At 34.7% G+C, this 18,343-nt stretch overlaps 3 protein-coding genes and 1 long non-coding RNA gene across 4 annotated transcripts; 1 reads left to right on the top strand and 3 right to left on the bottom strand.

Annotated features, from left to right (window-relative positions):
• Window positions 1-584: 584 nt before the first annotated feature.
• Window positions 585-4,224, bottom strand: LOC148761495 (uncharacterized). Its single transcript, XR_016027603.1, has 3 exons — window positions 3,839-4,224; window positions 1,533-1,783; window positions 585-698 (listed from the first exon to the last, which is right to left on the bottom strand). It is a non-coding gene; the product is annotated as an uncharacterized LOC148761495 (long non-coding RNA).
• Window positions 4,225-5,176: 952 nt separating this feature from the next.
• On the top strand, window positions 5,177-8,312 carry LOC18593889 (plant intracellular Ras-group-related LRR protein 6-like). The gene is made up of 7 exons (XM_088808494.1): window positions 5,177-5,310; window positions 5,641-5,746; window positions 6,337-6,504; window positions 6,604-6,700; window positions 7,283-7,357; window positions 7,485-7,540; window positions 7,819-8,312. Exons 3-7 carry the CDS (start codon window positions 6,485-6,487, stop codon window positions 7,892-7,894), a joined length of 324 nt encoding a protein of 107 aa, XP_088664620.1. The 5' UTR covers window positions 5,177-5,310; window positions 5,641-5,746; window positions 6,337-6,484; the 3' UTR covers window positions 7,895-8,312.
• A 637-nt stretch (window positions 8,313-8,949) lies between these two features.
• On the bottom strand, window positions 8,950-14,775 carry LOC148761494 (putative disease resistance protein At5g63020). Its single transcript, XM_088808092.1, has 3 exons — window positions 14,666-14,775; window positions 12,723-12,841; window positions 8,950-12,057 (listed from the first exon to the last, which is right to left on the bottom strand). Exon 3 carries the CDS (start codon window positions 12,043-12,045, stop codon window positions 9,367-9,369), a length of 2,679 nt encoding a protein of 892 aa, XP_088664218.1. The 5' UTR covers window positions 12,046-12,057; window positions 12,723-12,841; window positions 14,666-14,775; the 3' UTR covers window positions 8,950-9,366.
• Window positions 14,776-16,175: 1,400 nt separating this feature from the next.
• LOC108662722 (putative disease resistance protein At4g27220) lies at window positions 16,176-18,010 on the bottom strand. The gene is given in 2 exon segments (XM_018124224.2): window positions 16,176-17,407; window positions 17,410-18,010. Coding segments are annotated over 2 exon segments (1,833 nt in total).
• Window positions 18,011-18,343: the final 333 nt, after the last annotated feature.

The raw sequence follows: 18,343 nt of genomic DNA, 5'->3' as shown, positions 1-18,343 counted from the left end.
CAGCCAGATTTGGTCATGCAACGTTAGATCAACATTTTTCATGACCAAATCTGATCAAGGAGCATCAAATCGTGTTTTTGTAATTAGATCCGGCCATGGTGGCCCTAGTTGGCCACCGCCGTCCTCTGGCATCCTCTGAGGATAGAGGAAATTTAAAGAGAGGAGGGAGATAGGTGAGTAGAAAGATGAAGAAAAAGAGTTTGTTTTATATGTGTTAGTAATTTTTTGAATCTAGTTGAATGTATTTTTATCAATAATTTTTTATGTTATTTAAGTTTAGGTGAAGTACCCATTTCAAAGAGTCAGTAATAATTATTCTGATCTTTCTTGAGATGATCATTCTGTGAAGCAAATAATGTGATATAAAGAAAATAAAAAATAGAAAAAAATTGACTATTCCATCCCCTAATCAAACATGCCATATGTTCATAGTTTAAAGCTAAAGTCAATATTTTGGAGAAAAAAGAAAAGGACATATATAAGAACTCAATCAGATAATAAAGAACAAGTCATGACCAGCATGAAACAGATTTAAGCAAGCAAAAGCATACAGAGAAGCGGAATAGCGACAATAAAAAAATTACCTCTGTGGGGGCCCTAGCTTGGATGATACTTGTGCAAGACTTTGAATAGATGAAATCAGTGAACAAAACGCCTGGCAGATGACAGGAAGCAAACTTCGTTGCTAATTATTGACCCTGCTACAATGAGTGTATATATCAAAGAAATACTGAATGATTAAGTACCGGTAAAAGGAAAGAAGTACAACTGTGCCTTAATTAGCGTCTTTATAGATATTCAATCAAAGAAAAAGGGGGTGGGAAGACAAGTCACTTTCGTGGAAGGTCCCACCAGGAGGAAAGAATCCAAGAAAATTGCAGTCTTGTGGTAAATTTCATAGAAGGTGCCACTTTAATTTTCGTTTGACAATTTGTTGGCATTTGCATCATTTGCATAAGTTATGAAATATTAGCAAATATCATAGTGAGTTGGGATTAGTTAAACCGTGTTTTTAGTGATTTATCAACCAAATGAAATAAAAATAATATATGGAACCATCCAAGCCTGTTCAATTTATCTCCACTAATTATGTCATAAATTGGATTCGAGTATTTGATTTAATGATTATATATGTTTTTATATATAAATTAAAAAGATAAATTTGAATCCTACATAAAAATAAATAAAAACAATGAATCTACAACAAAATATCATCCGTCAAATTTCTAGTTACGTTATTCTTATTAGTACTGATTCTATCATGAAATACTAGCCAATAAATCCAAGCCAATAAATGCAAACCTCCTTGCCTCCTTGTTACGCACAAACTTTCTAAGCAAAAGAAACTAGCTCACATATAATTATCAAGGAAACTCAGTAGTGTTGACAAGAAAATTTACAAGGACGAAGAAGAAAAAATCCGAAATATTTATACGAAACTTAAGGTAAGATGAATTTATGATATAAGGTAAAAATTCTGATTAATTAATGTTACCAAAGATAAAAATATATGGTAAGCATAAACAGTTTACCTGATTCAGTGAATTGATACTTCAATCTCAGAATATTTTAGTAAATTTGGAAAATAGGCACAGCCAAGCAAATAGTAGCAACAAGCAGATGATCTCCTTGAAAAAAAAAATCGTAATCCTCTGTGAGAAGAGAACTAATGCATTATGAAGGAAAAAAGAGTTCAAAGTGGGCAACTCAATGCAAAGTCATCGCAGAGGTTGAGAGTCACTTTCCTTGGAGCTGTTTCATATGAATTGCCTTTTCTTGTCTTCTGTTTCACAACAATGATAAGTCATGACATTGGTTTCGGGGTCACTTCACTTAAAGCTAGTTTAAAATAATATAGAGATGAAAAAGTGAGAGTGAATACTGCTTCATTTTTCTTAAGCTACTATAATTGCTTAGGAAAAAGAAAGCACCCTAGAAGAATCCAGGATATAATTTATGCAATTAAATTACTTTGTCAAAAGAAAAGTTAGGTGCAAATTGAGCAGAAAGGAAAGATGAAGCAATTAAAGTTCATCCATTGTGTTTGTGGAGAAATAAAATATTAAAAAGTTAGAGAAAGAAAGAGGCATAAGTGGATTATGGGGCAGCAATTGAATTATCATGCCTGAGAGAATCACTTTTCCTACTTCTCCATTATTGACCTCACTTCCCATCTTTCACACGTACTAACACTGGTATGAAGGGTCTTCTTGACTAAGACAGCTTATGTTACTGTTAATTCTTTAGGATATTTATCTAAATTATGCAATTTTGTATGATAGATTCCCCTTTTAAGTGTCCTGTAATAGACTTATTACATTAGTCAGAATTTATAATTTAGAAAGAGAATTAGTTCAACCGGAAAATTGAAAATTAAGTACCCCAGTCTTGAATTCTTTTCTTGTTGCTGATATAGAAAGATTTGAGAATGCTCAAAATGAAATAGGTTGTAATCTAATGAATTCAGTCTAGTCTATAAGGAGACAGGAAATGAAGTGCTCTGTTGTTTGATGGAGCTTCAGCATCACACTTCTGTTGTTGGTTCCTTGATTGATTTTTCCGTTTAACAAGCCATATCAGATTACTAGACTTGAGAAATATAGAGAAATAAAAGGTACAAGATGGCAATGAAAATCATTTGGTAAAGATATTGATGCAGTGTTACATAATATTTTTTAGCCAAATAGTGACATATAATTAAAAACAACGCTACTGAGCCTCCAAAAGTACAAGTAGGAGGAGATGGTAGTCCATTCTCAACTAGGGGAAGAGATTAACAGCCTCAATTTTGTGGGTTTTGGCAAAAAAAGTGGCAAATTGCCAGTTAAAAAAATCAGAAAGAGGCAAAACTGTGTATGGCAGCTTAAAAGAATAAGCTGATCAGCTTAAATGACAATCTGTTCTTCTCATGCGCTGGCAAATAATTGCTTTCCAATGGATGTTCATGAAATCAACCAATATGTTTGCTGATTTTGGCCTTATATCACAACACTCATCAGCTTTTAAGAATTCAAACGTTTCGTAAGCAAATTACATATTAAGGCTTAGGATCACCAAATGTTGTAAAATTTGCTCTTCTTCACTTCAATCAGTGATTGAAAAAAATTGAGATCAGTCCAACTATCAACAAAATTCCATTTATAAATTACAAACTGGGCTATTTTTTGCCTTAGTAGCACTAATAAAATTGTCAAAGTAAGATTCGAATTCCCTTTAGAGTAAAATGTAGGCTGATTTATTATAACAAATTTAATATTTGATTTTACAGTAAATTATAAGTTAATTAATTATCTCATAAATAAGTTATGATGTAGAACTCCTCGCTGTCCTTCCTTTCCCTTTTAATATTAAATTAACAAGCAGAAATTCCTTTTTTTATTTATGACAAGATCCATATTGTGGACAAATTCTATAACCAACTTTAAGATTAAATTTTTTTTAAGGAAAATATGAAAGTATAACTAGTTTATATTGAAATCACCTGAGTACAGAATTGGACCTTAAGCATGCATGGTTCTATATTCCTTATTCAGAGAAGAGCTAAGAAACAAAATTCTAATAGACTTTGAAAGAGATTCATCTCATTGGAAAAATAAAACTCCAAGGTATCACAACTATACTTGAACCACTCACTTGGCATAGAAAGAGAGACAATTCAAGAGATGAAGTACATGCACAATTTTACAAAAAATTCAAGAGATGAACATGCCTAGTCCTATCATTGCCAAAAAATTCATCTTTCAAGTGATCTCACACCTCCTTAAGACTATTTAGATGCATAATCCTAGAAAAAATTTCATTAGAAACAGTTGATTGTAGGTAAGACAGAGCCTTGTACCTTTTTGCTTTATCCTCCTCAAAATGACGAATCTGAGCTAAGGTAGGATTGATTTGTCTTTGAACTGGATCTTCTCCTGTCTCCACAACATCCCAAAGGCAAAAAACTTTAAAGTAGGACTTCATTTTTATTGACCAAAAAATATAGTTCTCCCCTGTAAAAATTGGTGAAGCTGAAGTGTTAAATCCTGAAGTAGTCATTGAGTGTCAAAGAAAACAAAAGGATGATTTGCTAGCAAAGTAAACATTGAAGAATAAAAAACAGTCCCTCAAGATCAAGTAAATAGCTCTGATACCATGTTGATAAATGGTGAGTTTTTGGAAAAAATGATGAACCAGAAAACAAGAGAAATCGAGAGAAGGAGAGATAGAACAATTCTTTGATTCAAAACGATATAATGCTCACCGTTTCATTAAACAACCCAGCAACACTTATATATTCTGTTGAGGGAGGTGAGAGAAAGATAACAATAACGAATAGTAAAAGACCACCTGGCCACTACAAGCATCGGCGAGAATATTGAGCATTGGGGAGAGCAAAAATATTCTTCTCTGACAGCTAATATGCCAGCAACTATTAACAAACTCAAACGACATAGTTTTACCAGACTATGAGCAAAGAAACAGAAATAATAAAAACGACATGGACAATAAAACTAAACGACAAAAACTTTAAAAAAGGACATGAGATGGTCACGTGCTCTTGGTCTTCTTCTTCACTGTTTTGAATTTTGCCGCGAGCCTCCATTGTTGAACCAGAGCAGTTTCACACCAGGAACAAAACCCAACACTTCAACAAAGCTTAAGAAAGAAATGAACTCATGGGGTTTGTTCAGATGTTAAGGGTTGGGAAATTGAGAATCTGCCATTAAAAGTTGGGTCTGTGGTTCTGAATTTGATTCATGATGTAGTGTTGCATGCTTTGTACAAAATTGCATATCTTTCAGCTTCTTGATGATTATTTTTTCCGGGCAGAAAGCATAGAATTTACTCACTTTGTCTTTCGGTTCTTGATTTTGAAAAGATGCATTTGGAATTTTTGCAATTTTAGTTTAATGGTGTATGCTAAAATTAAAAAAGAAAAGATTTTTATAGCTCTGAATAAATCCAGAGATTCATTGAATCTTCACTAAATTTTGAATTTGAAATTCTGCTTAAATGGAAGATTGATTTTCAAATTCCATAGCTAATGTTATCTCAATTACATATAAGCCCTAAATCTTTGTTAGTTTCATGTGTTTTCTACATCATTTTCGACAATTTATATCCAAATTCACTCTCTAAGTTCTTTGTTTCCAATTTAACAACTAAAGTTTCTTGTACATGTACTTTCAGGAACTTTCTCTGGAGGGCATGGGATTAAGTGTTGTCCCATCTGAAGTATGGGAATCAGGTGAAATTACAAAAGTTAACCTTTCCAGAAATTCCATCCAAGAGCTGCCAATTGAAATTTCCTCATGCTTATCCCTTCAGGTATTTGCCCTCTAATTATCATTTCTTCTAGAAGTATGGACTTTGATTGTGATGAAGTAAAATGATTTGTGTATCCATGTTTCTGAATTGGGATAAAAGACATATTTATTGTTGCTTGAAGCTTCCATAGGATTTTTGCTTGTGAGATCAGTTCTGTGGGCATGTAGTTTTAGAATTCATCCCTGTTGTATGATGGATGATCTTCTTCTTGTGTTTTAACCAATGACAGATTGGCTGAGCTGGGAAGCAAACTTGTCTGGCTTTCTTAGACTGTTATCTGGTTTAATTGATGATCTGCAACTCTATGGTAACTCATATTTGAATGTGCAGACTTTGATTTTTATCGAGGAACAATATTAAAGAATGGCCGTTTGCAATTTTGAAGTCACTTTCCAATCTTTCTTGTTTGAAGCTGGACAATAATCCACTACGACAGGTAAGGAGGTTTGAATAAAAATTCTTTCTTGTACAATATACATGAGATCATGTACAAGGCACATGAAATGAAGAGTGTGTTTTCTAATAAAATTTGTTTGTCCCTAAATATTTTTTTTCCATCTGCCGTCTAAACGTTAGCTGTAGAGGCAGGAATGCATGCTTGTGCACACACTAAATAGTCTTATTCATGATTGCCTTCTTGATATGTGGAAAATAAAAAAAAATGCCCTGTTGGTTAAGGTACCGTATACTGTATTCTGTCAATAATGGCTCATCAACCTAAAGGTGGCTGATGCATCAGATGATTGGATTGATAGCCACCAGAATTTCTGTCTAAGAACATGGAAACAATCAATTCCTGCAAGATTGGTCAAGTTATAAGATATTTAAACCACTGCAATGGTTTGCATATTTTGATTTCTTCTATTATTTTCTTTGCAGCAAGGCTAGATTTGCTTTACGTAAAACTTTCAGGGCAATATGAGGACACACTAACTTAATGTCAATAATTGTTTCTGTATCTCAACACATGCAAGTTCCTATTTCCATCTGTATGACCTCAACAATCTCTCATTTACTTGATTATAGATTCCATCCGATGGATTTCAAGCAATCTCTATGCTCCATATACTAGATCTAAGTGGTAATGCAGCTTCATTACCAGAGAATCCAGCATTTTCTAGCTTACCACACTTGAAGGAGCTTTATTTGAAGTCAGTGCAGTGAAAACAGCGAGATGCATGTTCAGATGCAAAAGTACAAAAGCATTGATTTGTCTATCATAGCAAAATGATCTATGTTTTTGCTTTTTTCGCAACATTTGCTATATGTTTTACTTCTCTGTTGACATGACAGACGAATGCAGCTGCGAGAAGTCCCGTCAGAGATAATGAGCTTATGTCAACTGCAAATCCTAGACTTCGGCCAAAATTCCCTTCAATCAATCCCGGGGGTAAGATATTCTTTTAGGCTGAGCCACTTATTATCAGTTCTTCATACAAATAAGTTTTGTATGATTGTTAGCATCTGTTGCATAACTTTATTATTAGGCATAAACTGTTTTCACTAATGGTTCTTGTAGTAACATCCACTACATAACTGCTATAACTATTGGTTTCTTTATTGATCACATGTGAATGCTCTTATAGTTATGTGAAGTTGAATTTGTTTTCCAGTCATTTATTGAGTGATGAAATTGATTTGGTGTCCCTTCATCCTTAGAGTGCAGTGGTTTGTATAAATCCCATCTGGAAAGAATTATAGCTTTCAACGTAGGGCTTTCAAATGATAAAGAAGATGATTATGCTTCTCATAGTCATATCACTTCGTAGTTATGGCTTATAAATATCAACCAGGGTGTCAATACTGGATTGACCTAAACATGTTACAGTTTGTTATAAGACATATACCAGTTTTCATTGTGTTGTTGTCGCTAATTGTTGGCCTGCAGTGAATCGTTTTCTGTCTATTGTTCTATCTTTTGACACATCGACTGTAATTTAGTCTTTATCCCTTTTTGTTGATTCATTTGCAGGGACTTAACAGCCTTACATCTCTCACTGAGCTGGACTTGTCTGACAATAGCATTTCAGCACTTCCTCCAGAGCTGGTCAGAATTAGAGAACCCCTGTACCATCTTTCTGATTTTGTTGGTTGTGCGTGGGTTTCTTTTACTGTTGTCTTTGTTCAGATTATGTTTCATTACACTGTTCTTAGATAATGGTTTTTTTTGCCAGGGTTTGCTTGAACCAAGCCTCCAGGTTTTGAGACTTGATGGAAATCCTTTGAGAAGGTATGTTGCATTTTGAAAATTACCGCTGTATTTTCTTTAAATTTATATTTTTGGTGGTTCATTGTATAAACTTTGTGGTTTTGTTATTGATAGAAAGAAATAATGCAGAAAAAAAAGTGCTAATTCTAAGCTGTAGATAGTGTCAAAACTTAAAATACTTGAACAGATAAGCACTGAAGTTTCCTGAACTTATTTTAGTTTCATGTTTTCTGTTTCTGTTCTAACAGAGCCTAACTCATGAACCGTTATCTGGTTTTCTGTTTACCTTCATTTTGCAGCATCAGGAGGGCAATTTTAGACAAGGGAACCAAAGCTGTGCTGAAATATTTGAAGGACAAAATTCTGGAACAATAGTGTGCGAACATCTCTTATTGATTAGGACAGCATGTAACTCTGCCATTTATGTTTGTCTGAAAGCTTGATCTCACTGCAGTGATGCTTTTGACTTTCTTAATTTGGGGGTGTGGAGAAGGTAACATAATGAGGAGGTACTGCCATTGATATAACACTATCATCTTTTAAAGGATTGAGGGCATCATAATGCTCTCCAGAAATTTGTTTCATATGAACAGGGCAAAACGAAAAGTTGGAAAAGAGAACAACATGATTGTATTTTTTCCCCATACACTCCTTTTGCTTGGAGGGTTGGGTGGTTTGCTGGGGCTTAGCTGATGCTCATGGTCCAGTTTTCAGCTCTTTGTAACACTTCAATATATGAGTAGTGTTTTTATTTGTATGTTTTTCAGTAACCCTGTCCTTCCTGGGTTTTGTATTTTTGCTTGTTTTCCTCCTTTTGCTTCCATTTCTGCTGCTGCTTCTCTCGTAGAAACAGATGACTTCTCGGGAAGGCGTACTGCTGCCATGGGGATTTTTCCTTTACATGGTAGAGAATAGGTTCCATTGAACCACAAATACGAGCTTGACCTACGTTGCACTTTTATACGTTGAAACAGCATTGACAGGGGATTTCTTTATGCTGAAAGACAGTAGTAGTTTTTCTTCATAACACTTCTCTGGAGTTTCCACAGCTGATGAATTTGTTACTGAGTTAGATCACACAAATTAGTTGCTGCAAAGCTGAGGTTTGTTGAGAAGAGCAATAGTGATGGTGGTTTAGGTGAGATACTATGTTATTCGATGCATGGCTTGGTACCACCTCTTGACATTTTTACTGCACCTTTTCAGTCGCAATCACAGTGTTAAACTAGTCCTAAATAGTTATAAGCTGATTATCTCATAGAACTCCTCTGTCCTCTTTCTTTCCCTTTCGATATAAACTACAGAAGCAGAGGTAGAATGTTGAAGTGAACCATCTTATGGACAAATTCCACAACCATCCATTAAGATTCAATTTCTTTTTATGAAAATATGCAAAGTATAGTTTATATTGAAATAACCTGAGAAAGGAATTGGACCCTGAACATGGTTTTAAATTCTTTGTCCTGAGAAGAGCTAAGGTACAATATTCTAATAGACATTGAAAGAGATTCATCTCATTGTAAAACACAAAACTCCAAATTCTTACAACTGTACTTGAAAAAACCACTCACTTGACATAGAAAGAGAGACAATTCAAGAGATGAAGTACATGAACAAATTTACAACAATAAACAGAAAATAAGATGAGGAACAGAGTATACCATTAGCTGCTGCTTCATGAAACATATGTTTAGTAATCTTCCCTTCTTTCTCTTTCACACCTTCTGCTCCAACTTCCTCATTGCCTTTCTTGAAAGCAGCAACATCTTCACGGGATCCTAAGAATTCACGTGCCTTCGTTCCTGCACTTGCATGCTAATAAATGAAGGATCGTGGCATACAACAGATTAAACTTTGGGAGAATCTAATTCGTAAGGATCTAACCAATCCTTGGATTTCAAAATTGGCTCCAGTACAAACTTGGCGTTGGGATGATCCCACTCCACCAATCTCAACTTCTTCTTTGAAGATATAAAGATTTGCTTAAGAGAGGGAGGACGAGATGGTTGGCCATCATCAAGTAGTGGAAGATACAGAGGAATCCTCTGTAATTTTGAACAACGATTGATTATAATCTTTTCAATAGAATCACACACCATTACTCTATTTGCACCACAAATACTTTTCAGAGCCGGTAACAACGTCAACTCCAATATCCTTAATTTGGGAAGAGTAAATTGGATGGTATTACTGTTACTACCACCCATTCCTTCTTCTTCAACGAATTCCATTTCTGATGCTATTATTTCCTCCATGCCGTGACATATCTCAACAGTTAACACTTCCAAATTTGGGAGGTTACTTAGCACCCAACTACACGTGAACAACTTTTTTATTTTTTCACATCTAAATATATTAATTTCTTTAAGAAAAGAAAACATGCCATTTGGCGTTGGGATGAACCATGGAAAAAACACCTCTTCTTCAGGGATATCAATAGTAACTCCATCAATTTTCAATTGCTGAAGATCGGATGGGAACTTGACACCATTTCTACAGATCTTACAATGAGATAATCGAATGAATTTATCCCTGCAGACACTGTTATTATGCCAACCCACACCCATGTGGTATCGAATAAGCCGTTGTCCTCGACTCTGCGAAGTTTGCACAAAAGTATTCAATTCATTCAAGTCATAAAACCACCCTTTAAAGTACTGCAACTTCCTTAACTCACCTATCTCTTCTCCTCTAGCACCTGAAAATATCACCAGGTCCCGCAAGCATGAAAATTTTGGAAATATTCCACGCGGGAGATAGTTGATTCTACTAACTGAAAGATTCAACTTCTTTAAAGCTTCAAGTTTTGACAAAGATGGCACATTTTCTAAATAACCGCATCTTCTTACCAATAACACAGTGAGAGCTTCCAAGTTAGAGATGGAACTTGGTAAAATTCTAAAATTATTCCCGGAAAGGTCAAGAACTTTGAGTCTCTTCATTTGCTCAAAGAAACAATCTGGAATACTCCTTATACCACAATCAGACAACAATAAAGTTGTAAGCATCTGGCATTTTGGTGGTGACATTTGTGATGGAATTCGCAAGCATCTATTTCTCATCAATGAAACCTTTTCTAAATCTTCTGTCCATTCTTGCACATGTGGTATCTCTTTCAATTGCAAGCCGGCTCTTACTAGAAATCGTGGTCTCGTGATGCGTAGCGCCATGTCTCTCACAAGATCATGCAACTTCACACATCCGATACGTTCAGCATCTTCTAACAAGCAATTATTTTTGAGTTTACTCAATATGGTATGCCCCTGATCAAGCTCTACTTGTTGGCTATCCATTTCTTCCACAAGCCCCTCGGCAATCCAAAGTTCTATTAGCTCAGATTCAGAGATATTATCATCTTCAGGATATAATGCACAACAGAGGAAGCAATGCTGGACTCTTTCATATTCTAAATGGTCATAACTAAATTGGAGTTGCTCAAGTACCTTTTCATCTAACCCAGTCACACCTCTTACACGTCTACTTAATTCATTTAGTGCATTCCTCCATTCATGAACATTTGTTATGCCCTTCATACTGCTAGCAACTGTAACTATAGCTAATGGCAAACCAGCACATTGTTCAGCAACAGATTCCATAATTGGTAACAGATCTGGATAATTGGGACCATCTATACCTACTTTCTCCAAAAACAAACTCCATGCATCTTGTTTTGGAAGAGTCGGCATTCTAATTTCTCGACAACCCAAATAGCGACACACATCCAACATCCGAGTCGTTACCACTAATTTACTCCCGTTAGAAGGCTCGGGGATTCCTACTTGTTCAAGAGAAAGTTTGTCCCATAGATCATCTAAGATTAGCACATACTTGCCTTTTCGAGTCAACATTTCCTGTAGCATCCCTGCCTTTATTGTTTCATCCTCATCTTCAGGAAAGGTTTCTCCCATTTTACGTGCGATGCCACTTTGAATTTTGGAGATGTTCATCTTCTTTGATACGGTGATCCATATAATAATGTTGAACTTTTTAATCTTTTTTAAAAGTTGGTTGTTGATGATCTTCATGATTGTTGTTTTACCCACTCCTCCCATTCCCCAAACACCAATCTTTCCAATATCATCATCCATCAAGCATGTCCAAATTTCTTCCATACAGTTCTCTGCAGCTTTCCCAACTAAATTTGTTGTTGACAAAGCTTGTCCAATCCATGTAAGGTCATCGACTACCAAACCTTGATCAAACTTACCCTGTTGAAGAAGTTCCTCAACTTCTTGTTTCTTTTCTAAGACATTTGTCATGTGAAGTCCACGTGAGACAGTACTGCTTTCCGCAACTTTTTGTTCAAGGTCTTGTATCTCACCATTTATTCTTTCAATATTTCCCAACCATAGATGAAATTGTTTCTTGAGTTTTTTCCTCGGTTGTAGTTCTGCGCTCATTTTATATTCAGTGTCTTCTTTCAAGGCATTTAAATCCTCCAATTTTCTTTTTAGGTCCTTCATGTTCTGGTCAAGACTTCTATGGTTGTCCAACTGTTTATCAATCTTATTCAGAACAAAATCCATGGCTGCACGTCCCTACATAACACCAAATGGTAACAGTATAATATATTTAGGTAGATTTTATCGACATAATCAAATCACTTATAAATAAAGCAGACGCAATAAACTTGTAAGCAGCATTGTTTTCTTTGATACATACTTGTAAGTAGCTTATATTAATTAGACAAGTTGGATATCAAAGATGTGAATCAAAATATATTATTTTTTTATAGTTGCATAGGCTCCTAAAGAGGGAAGAAAATCACTCTAGAAGTCAAAAGCATGTGATCCTAAAGTGTAATTGTAGGTAATTAGTTATCATCAAAATGATGAACATAAATACATGAAAACAGCTTCTTAAATGAGAGGCAGATGATTGTGGTTTCTGTGTTCAAAGAATTAAAGCACCTGATGTGGATATGTTGAGATACTCTTCTGTCTTTGCAATTTTCAAATAAGTAATGTGTTGGAACAGTATTTCACTTTCCAGGTTCAATCTTTTTAAAGATTATGACATTTTAATGTTTTCCTCTTGACCCAATTAAATTAAGTGGAGAATTGCTGAAGCACTTGGATGTACGTAGACAGAAATAATGTATCAAAACATCAGCATAAATGCATGAAATATAACAGACCAAACAAACTTTCATGCTGTTAATGAGAATCAAATTAATCGAACAGATATGGGATGTTTGAAATACCTGTCCTCACTGGCTCTGATATTTGAGAGATCCTAAGCAGAGCGGGGAAGTGAAGTAGTGAACAAATTAAGGTTCAGAAACTGATAACCAGAAAGCTTCTTCAGCCAAATGTTGTGTGCCTAAACAATGCAGACAAAATATTACATGAAAGAGCACATATACAGTGACAACTGAAAAATCTTCTTCGTTAATGATGTAACTCTGCCACCATTGAGGAGATGCATAAAGCAATCAAATCATACGTTAAGCATAGGTAAAAGAAATTCAAGAAGAGCTATAAAGGAACAAATTGTAGCAATTCAATTTCTTTGGAAAAATATAGGAAATTGAAGCAGTTTTGGAAGAAGAAAAAAAAAGAGAAAATATATAAATACAAATTAAGCTCCATAAGAAAAACATGGCAAGATACCAAGATTTGGTGTTGATTTTAATTTTTAAATTTCACAAAATTTTAATAGAAAATAACAATCATGGAGAGTCAATTATGTACAAGAATTAAAAAAAATGAACTTATGTAGATTGCTAATTGTTTCTATCAATTCAAAATAGTTTGCAAATTATTATAATAATGTCAGAACTTATTTTTTATTAATATTATAACTTTATTTGAAGAGATTCTTTTGTTCCAATAATTAACATTGATTAGACTATGCATATGGCCACAGAAACCTTTTTTTAGAAGAACATTAACAAAATCTTCCTTTCATTAATTACACAAACCAAAAATGAGGGGGGAATGAGGAAATCCACTAGCACGAGGAAGGAAAAGAAGCGAGAAGAAAGGAATCTGAAAAGGAAAAATTGAAAAAAAAAAGTAGGAAAAGCAAATTAAAGCCTTGTGTGTGATGTCCAACATTATTGTTCAAATTTTTCCTTTGCTATTTGATCTGACATAATATTGGAATTTGGTAGGTTCCCTTTGGAGACTTGGTTTCTCACCTAATTTTACAATGTTGAAAGTTGCTAAGGCTAGGCTCCATTAAAATACAAGTGAAATGAAATCATCGACAGTGTTGAATTTTAATTGTTGCTAGGAAGAGATAACTTTGATGTATTAAAAAGTAGATTAGCTGCTTGAAAAAATAGATTTAATTGCCTCAATTTTATCGATTTTGACAATAAACAAACAGAAAGAGACAAGTTTGTGTATGGCAGCTTAAAAGAATATGTTGATCAAATTTGCAGTGGATGAATATAGATTATAGTCAACGTCAATGACATGGCAATATATTCTTCTACAACCGGATTTGAACATTGAGCACCAAATTGACACTTTTTGCAACCAGATTTGATCATGAAACGCTAAATTCATGCTTCTTGCGGTCAAATTTGGTCATGGAGTGTCAGATTGACGTTTCTTGCAACCAGATTTGGTCATGCAACGTTAGATCGACATTTTTCATGACCAAATCTGATCAAGGAGAGTCAAATCGTTCCTTTTGCAATTAGATCTGGCCATGGTGGCCCTGGTTGGCCACCACTGCCCTCTGGCATCCTTTGAGGATAGAGGAAATTAAAGAGAGGAGGGAGGTAGATGAGTAGAAAGATGAAGAAAAAGAGTTTGTTTTGTATGTGTTAGTAATTTTTGAATCTAGTTAATTGTATTTTTATCGATAATTTTTTATGTTATTTCAGTTTAGGCAAAATACCCATTTCAAAGAGTCAGTAATAAGTATTTCGATCTCTCTTGAGATGATCATTCAGTGAAGCAAATAATTTCATATAAAGAAAATAAAAAAAATAGAAAAAAAATACTATTCCATCCCCTAATCAAACATGCCATAAGTTCATAGTTTAAAGCCAAAGTCAATATTGTGGAGAAAAAAGAAAAGAACATACATAAGAACTGAATCAGAGAATAAGGAACAAGTCATGACAAGCATGAAACAGATTTAAGCTAGCAAAGGCATACATAGAAGCAGAATAGCGACAGTAAAAATTACCTGTGTGGAGGCCCTAGCTAGGATGATACTTGTGCAAGACTTTGAATAGATGAAATTAGTGAACAAAACGCCCAGCAGATGACAGGAAGCGAACTTCGTTGCTAATTATCGACCCTGCTACAATGAGTGTATATATCAAAGAAATACTGAATGATTAAGTACCGGTAAAAGGAAAGAAGTACAACTGTGCCTTAATTAGCGTCTTTATAGATATTCAATCAAAGAAAAAGGGGCTGGGAAGACAAATCACGTTCGTGGAAGGTCCCACCAGGAAGAATCCAAGAAAATTGCAGTCTTGTGGTAAATTTCATAGAAGGTGCCACTTTAATTTTCGTTTGACAATTTGTTGGCATTTGCATCATTTGCATAAGTTATGAAATATTAGCAAATATCATAGTGAGTTGGGATTAGTTAAATCGTGTTTTTGAGTGATTTACCAACCAAATGAAATAAAAAATAATATATAGAACCATTCAAGCTTGTTCAATTTAATTTCACTAAAAATGTAATAAATTAGATTCGAGTATTTGATTTAATATTTATATATATTTTTATATACAAATTAAAAAGATAAATTTGAATCCTACATAAAAATAAATAAAAATAATGAATCTACAATAATAATGTATTGTACAAATAAGAATGCAATAAAAATATATTCTAGTTACGTTATTCTTATTAGTACTGATTGTATCATGAAATACTAGCCAATAAGAATGTTTGGATGTTGTTTTGGTTAGAAACCAAATGATTTGAACAAAGTCGGTAAGTTAATGCAAAGTCATCGCAGAAGGTGAGAGTAGCTTTCCTTGAAGCTGTTTCAGAATAGTGCAAATACGAATTAAACGAGAGCTGACAGGGTAGGTGTGGAGAATGGGGCCACTTGTCCTACGGTCCTCTCCAGAATGCTAGTCATGACATTGGTTACACGGTCACTTCCCTTAAAAGGCTGATTTGAAATAAAGGCAATATAAATCAAATAAAAGATGAAAAAATGAGAGTAAATACTTCATTTTTCTGAAAGAATAACCTAACCTGCTATAATTGTTTGGGAAAAGGAAGGCACCCGAGAAGAATCCAAGATAAATCTATACGGTTAAATTACTTAGTCAAAACAGAAGTTCGGTGCAAATTGAGCAGAAGGAAAGATGAATCAATTAAAGTTCATCCATTGTGTTTGTACTGAAATCAAACATGAAAAAGCTATAGAAACAGGGAGGCATAAGTGGATTATCTTGTCTGACAGCATCACTTTTCCTCTACTCGATTATTGACCTCACTTCCTGTCTTTCACACCTACCTTACAAGTCTAATACCAGCTATTCACTTAAGTAATAATCCAGGTCATCAGTTCCAAATTCTTCAATCAGCTGCTAAGCAACTTCACATTTGTGGATTTGAGCAAAGAAATTGCAAACTCCTATGGGAAGTAACACTGGTGTGAACGGTTATCTTGACTAAGACAGCTCATGTTACTGTTAATATTTTTGGGATGTTTATCTAAATTATACTATTCTGTATGGCATATTCCCCTTCTATGATTTACCAATCTGTCTATCCCATGAGGGAGATTCTTGATTTCTGTGCCTTCAAGATCCAACTTCTTTAAAGCTTCAAGTTTTGAGAAAGATGGCAACTTTTCTAAAAAACGACAACTATTAAGCAATAATACAGTGAGGGATTCCAAATTAGAGATTGAACTCGGCAAACTTTTAATAGGATTCCAAGAAAGGTCAAGAACCTTGAGTAACTTCATTTGCTCAAAAAAACAATTTGGAATACTTATTATAAAGCTTGAGGACAACAATAAAGTTGTGAGCATTTGACATTTTGGTGGTGACATGTGCGACGGAATTTGTAAGTATTCATTTCCCATCAATGAAACCTTTTCTAAATCTTCTGTCCATTCTTGCGCCTGTGGTATCTCTTTCAATTGCATGCCGGCTTTTACCAGGAATCGGGGTTTCACACTAGTGATGCTTAGTGCCATATCTCTCACAAGGTCATGCAGCTTCACGTGATTGGGAGATTCACCATTTTCTAACAAGCAATTGCTTTTAAGTTTATTCAATATGGTATACCCTTGATCAAACTCTGCTTGTTGGCTATCCATTTCTTCCACAAGCCCCTCATTAATCCAAAGTTGTATTAACTCAACATAAAAGATTTCCAAATCTTCGGGATATAGTGCACAACAGAGGAAGCAGTGCTGGACTATTTTATCTTCTAAATGATCATAGCTAAATTGGAGTTGTTGGAATACCTTTTCATCTAACCCAGTCACACTTTTTACACATCTGCTTAATTCATTAAGTGCATTCCTCCATTCATGAACGTTACGGATGCTCTTCATACTGCTAGCTATTGTAACTATAGCTAAGGGCAAACCAGCACATTGCTCAACAACAGATTCCACAATTGGTAACAGATTTGGATAATTCAGAATATCTCTACCTACTTTCTCTAAGAACAAACTCAAAGCATCTTGTTTTGGAAGAGTAGGCACTCTAACTGCTTGACATTCCAAATGGTGACACACATCCAACATCCGAGTTGTTACCACTAACTTACTTCCATTAGAAGGTTCGGGGATTCCTACTTCTTCAAGAGAAAGTGTGTCCCATAGATCATCTAAGATTAGCACATACTTGCCTTTTCGAGTCAACATATCGTATAGCATCCCTGCCTTTATTGTTCCATCCTCATCTTCAGGAAGGGTTACTCCTATTGCACGTGAGATGTTTTTTGAATCTTGGAGATATTCATGTCCTTTGATACGGTGATCCATATCACAACGTTAAATTTTTCATTCTCTTTTAAAAGTTGGTTGTTGATGATCTTCATGATCGTTGTTTTACCCACTCCTCCCATTCCCCAAACTCCACTCTTTCGAATATCATCATCCATCAAGTATGTCCAAATTTCTTTCATACAGATCTTTGCAACTTCCCCAAATAAAGTTGTTGTTGACAAAGCTTGTCCAGTCCAAGTAAGGTCATGGATTACCAAACCTTGATCAAACTTACCCTGTTGAAGAAGTTCCTGAACTTCGTGTATCTTTTTTAAAACCTTTTCCATGTAAAATCCATGCGAGACGACATTGCTCTCCGCAACTCTTTTTCCAAGGTTTTCTATCTCACCATTTATTCTTTCAACATTTCCCAACCATAGACGAACTTGATTCTTGAGTTTCTTCCTCGGATGAAGCTCTGCCCATATTTTTGATTCAATGTCTTCCTTCAGGGCATTTAAATTCTCCAATTTTCTTTTTAGGTCCTTCATGTTTTGGCCAAGGCTTCTATGGCTGTCCAAGTGTTTGTCAATCTTATTCAGAAAAAATTCCATGCTGCACGTCCCAACATAGCACCAAATGGTAAATTATATTATGTTCGAGAAGATTTTATTTGCATAATAATTATAGCCACTTATAAACTACACACAATAAACTTATAAGGAGCATTTTTCTTTTGGTACATACTTCATACATATTGTGAAAAGAGATATATAATTCTTTGAGAGAAATTAACACAGTAAACAACAGTATTTTCAGGAAAAAGAAAAGTAATTGTTCGTTAAGGCAGCAGGAAATATATCCTTTCTTAATGATAGGTCTATTGCCATACAACTGAATAAACTTAACTTCCAAAAACTATAAAACATGATGACCACTATATCTAT

This window comes from Theobroma cacao, chromosome 7 (genome assembly GCF_053813885.1).
Source record: "Theobroma cacao isolate CCN51 chromosome 7, ASM5381388v1, whole genome shotgun sequence".
Classification (NCBI taxonomy): Eukaryota; Viridiplantae; Streptophyta; class Magnoliopsida; order Malvales; family Malvaceae; genus Theobroma; species Theobroma cacao.
Note: the sequence above shows the minus strand (reverse complement) of the source record. Positions and strands in the feature narration are given on the sequence as shown.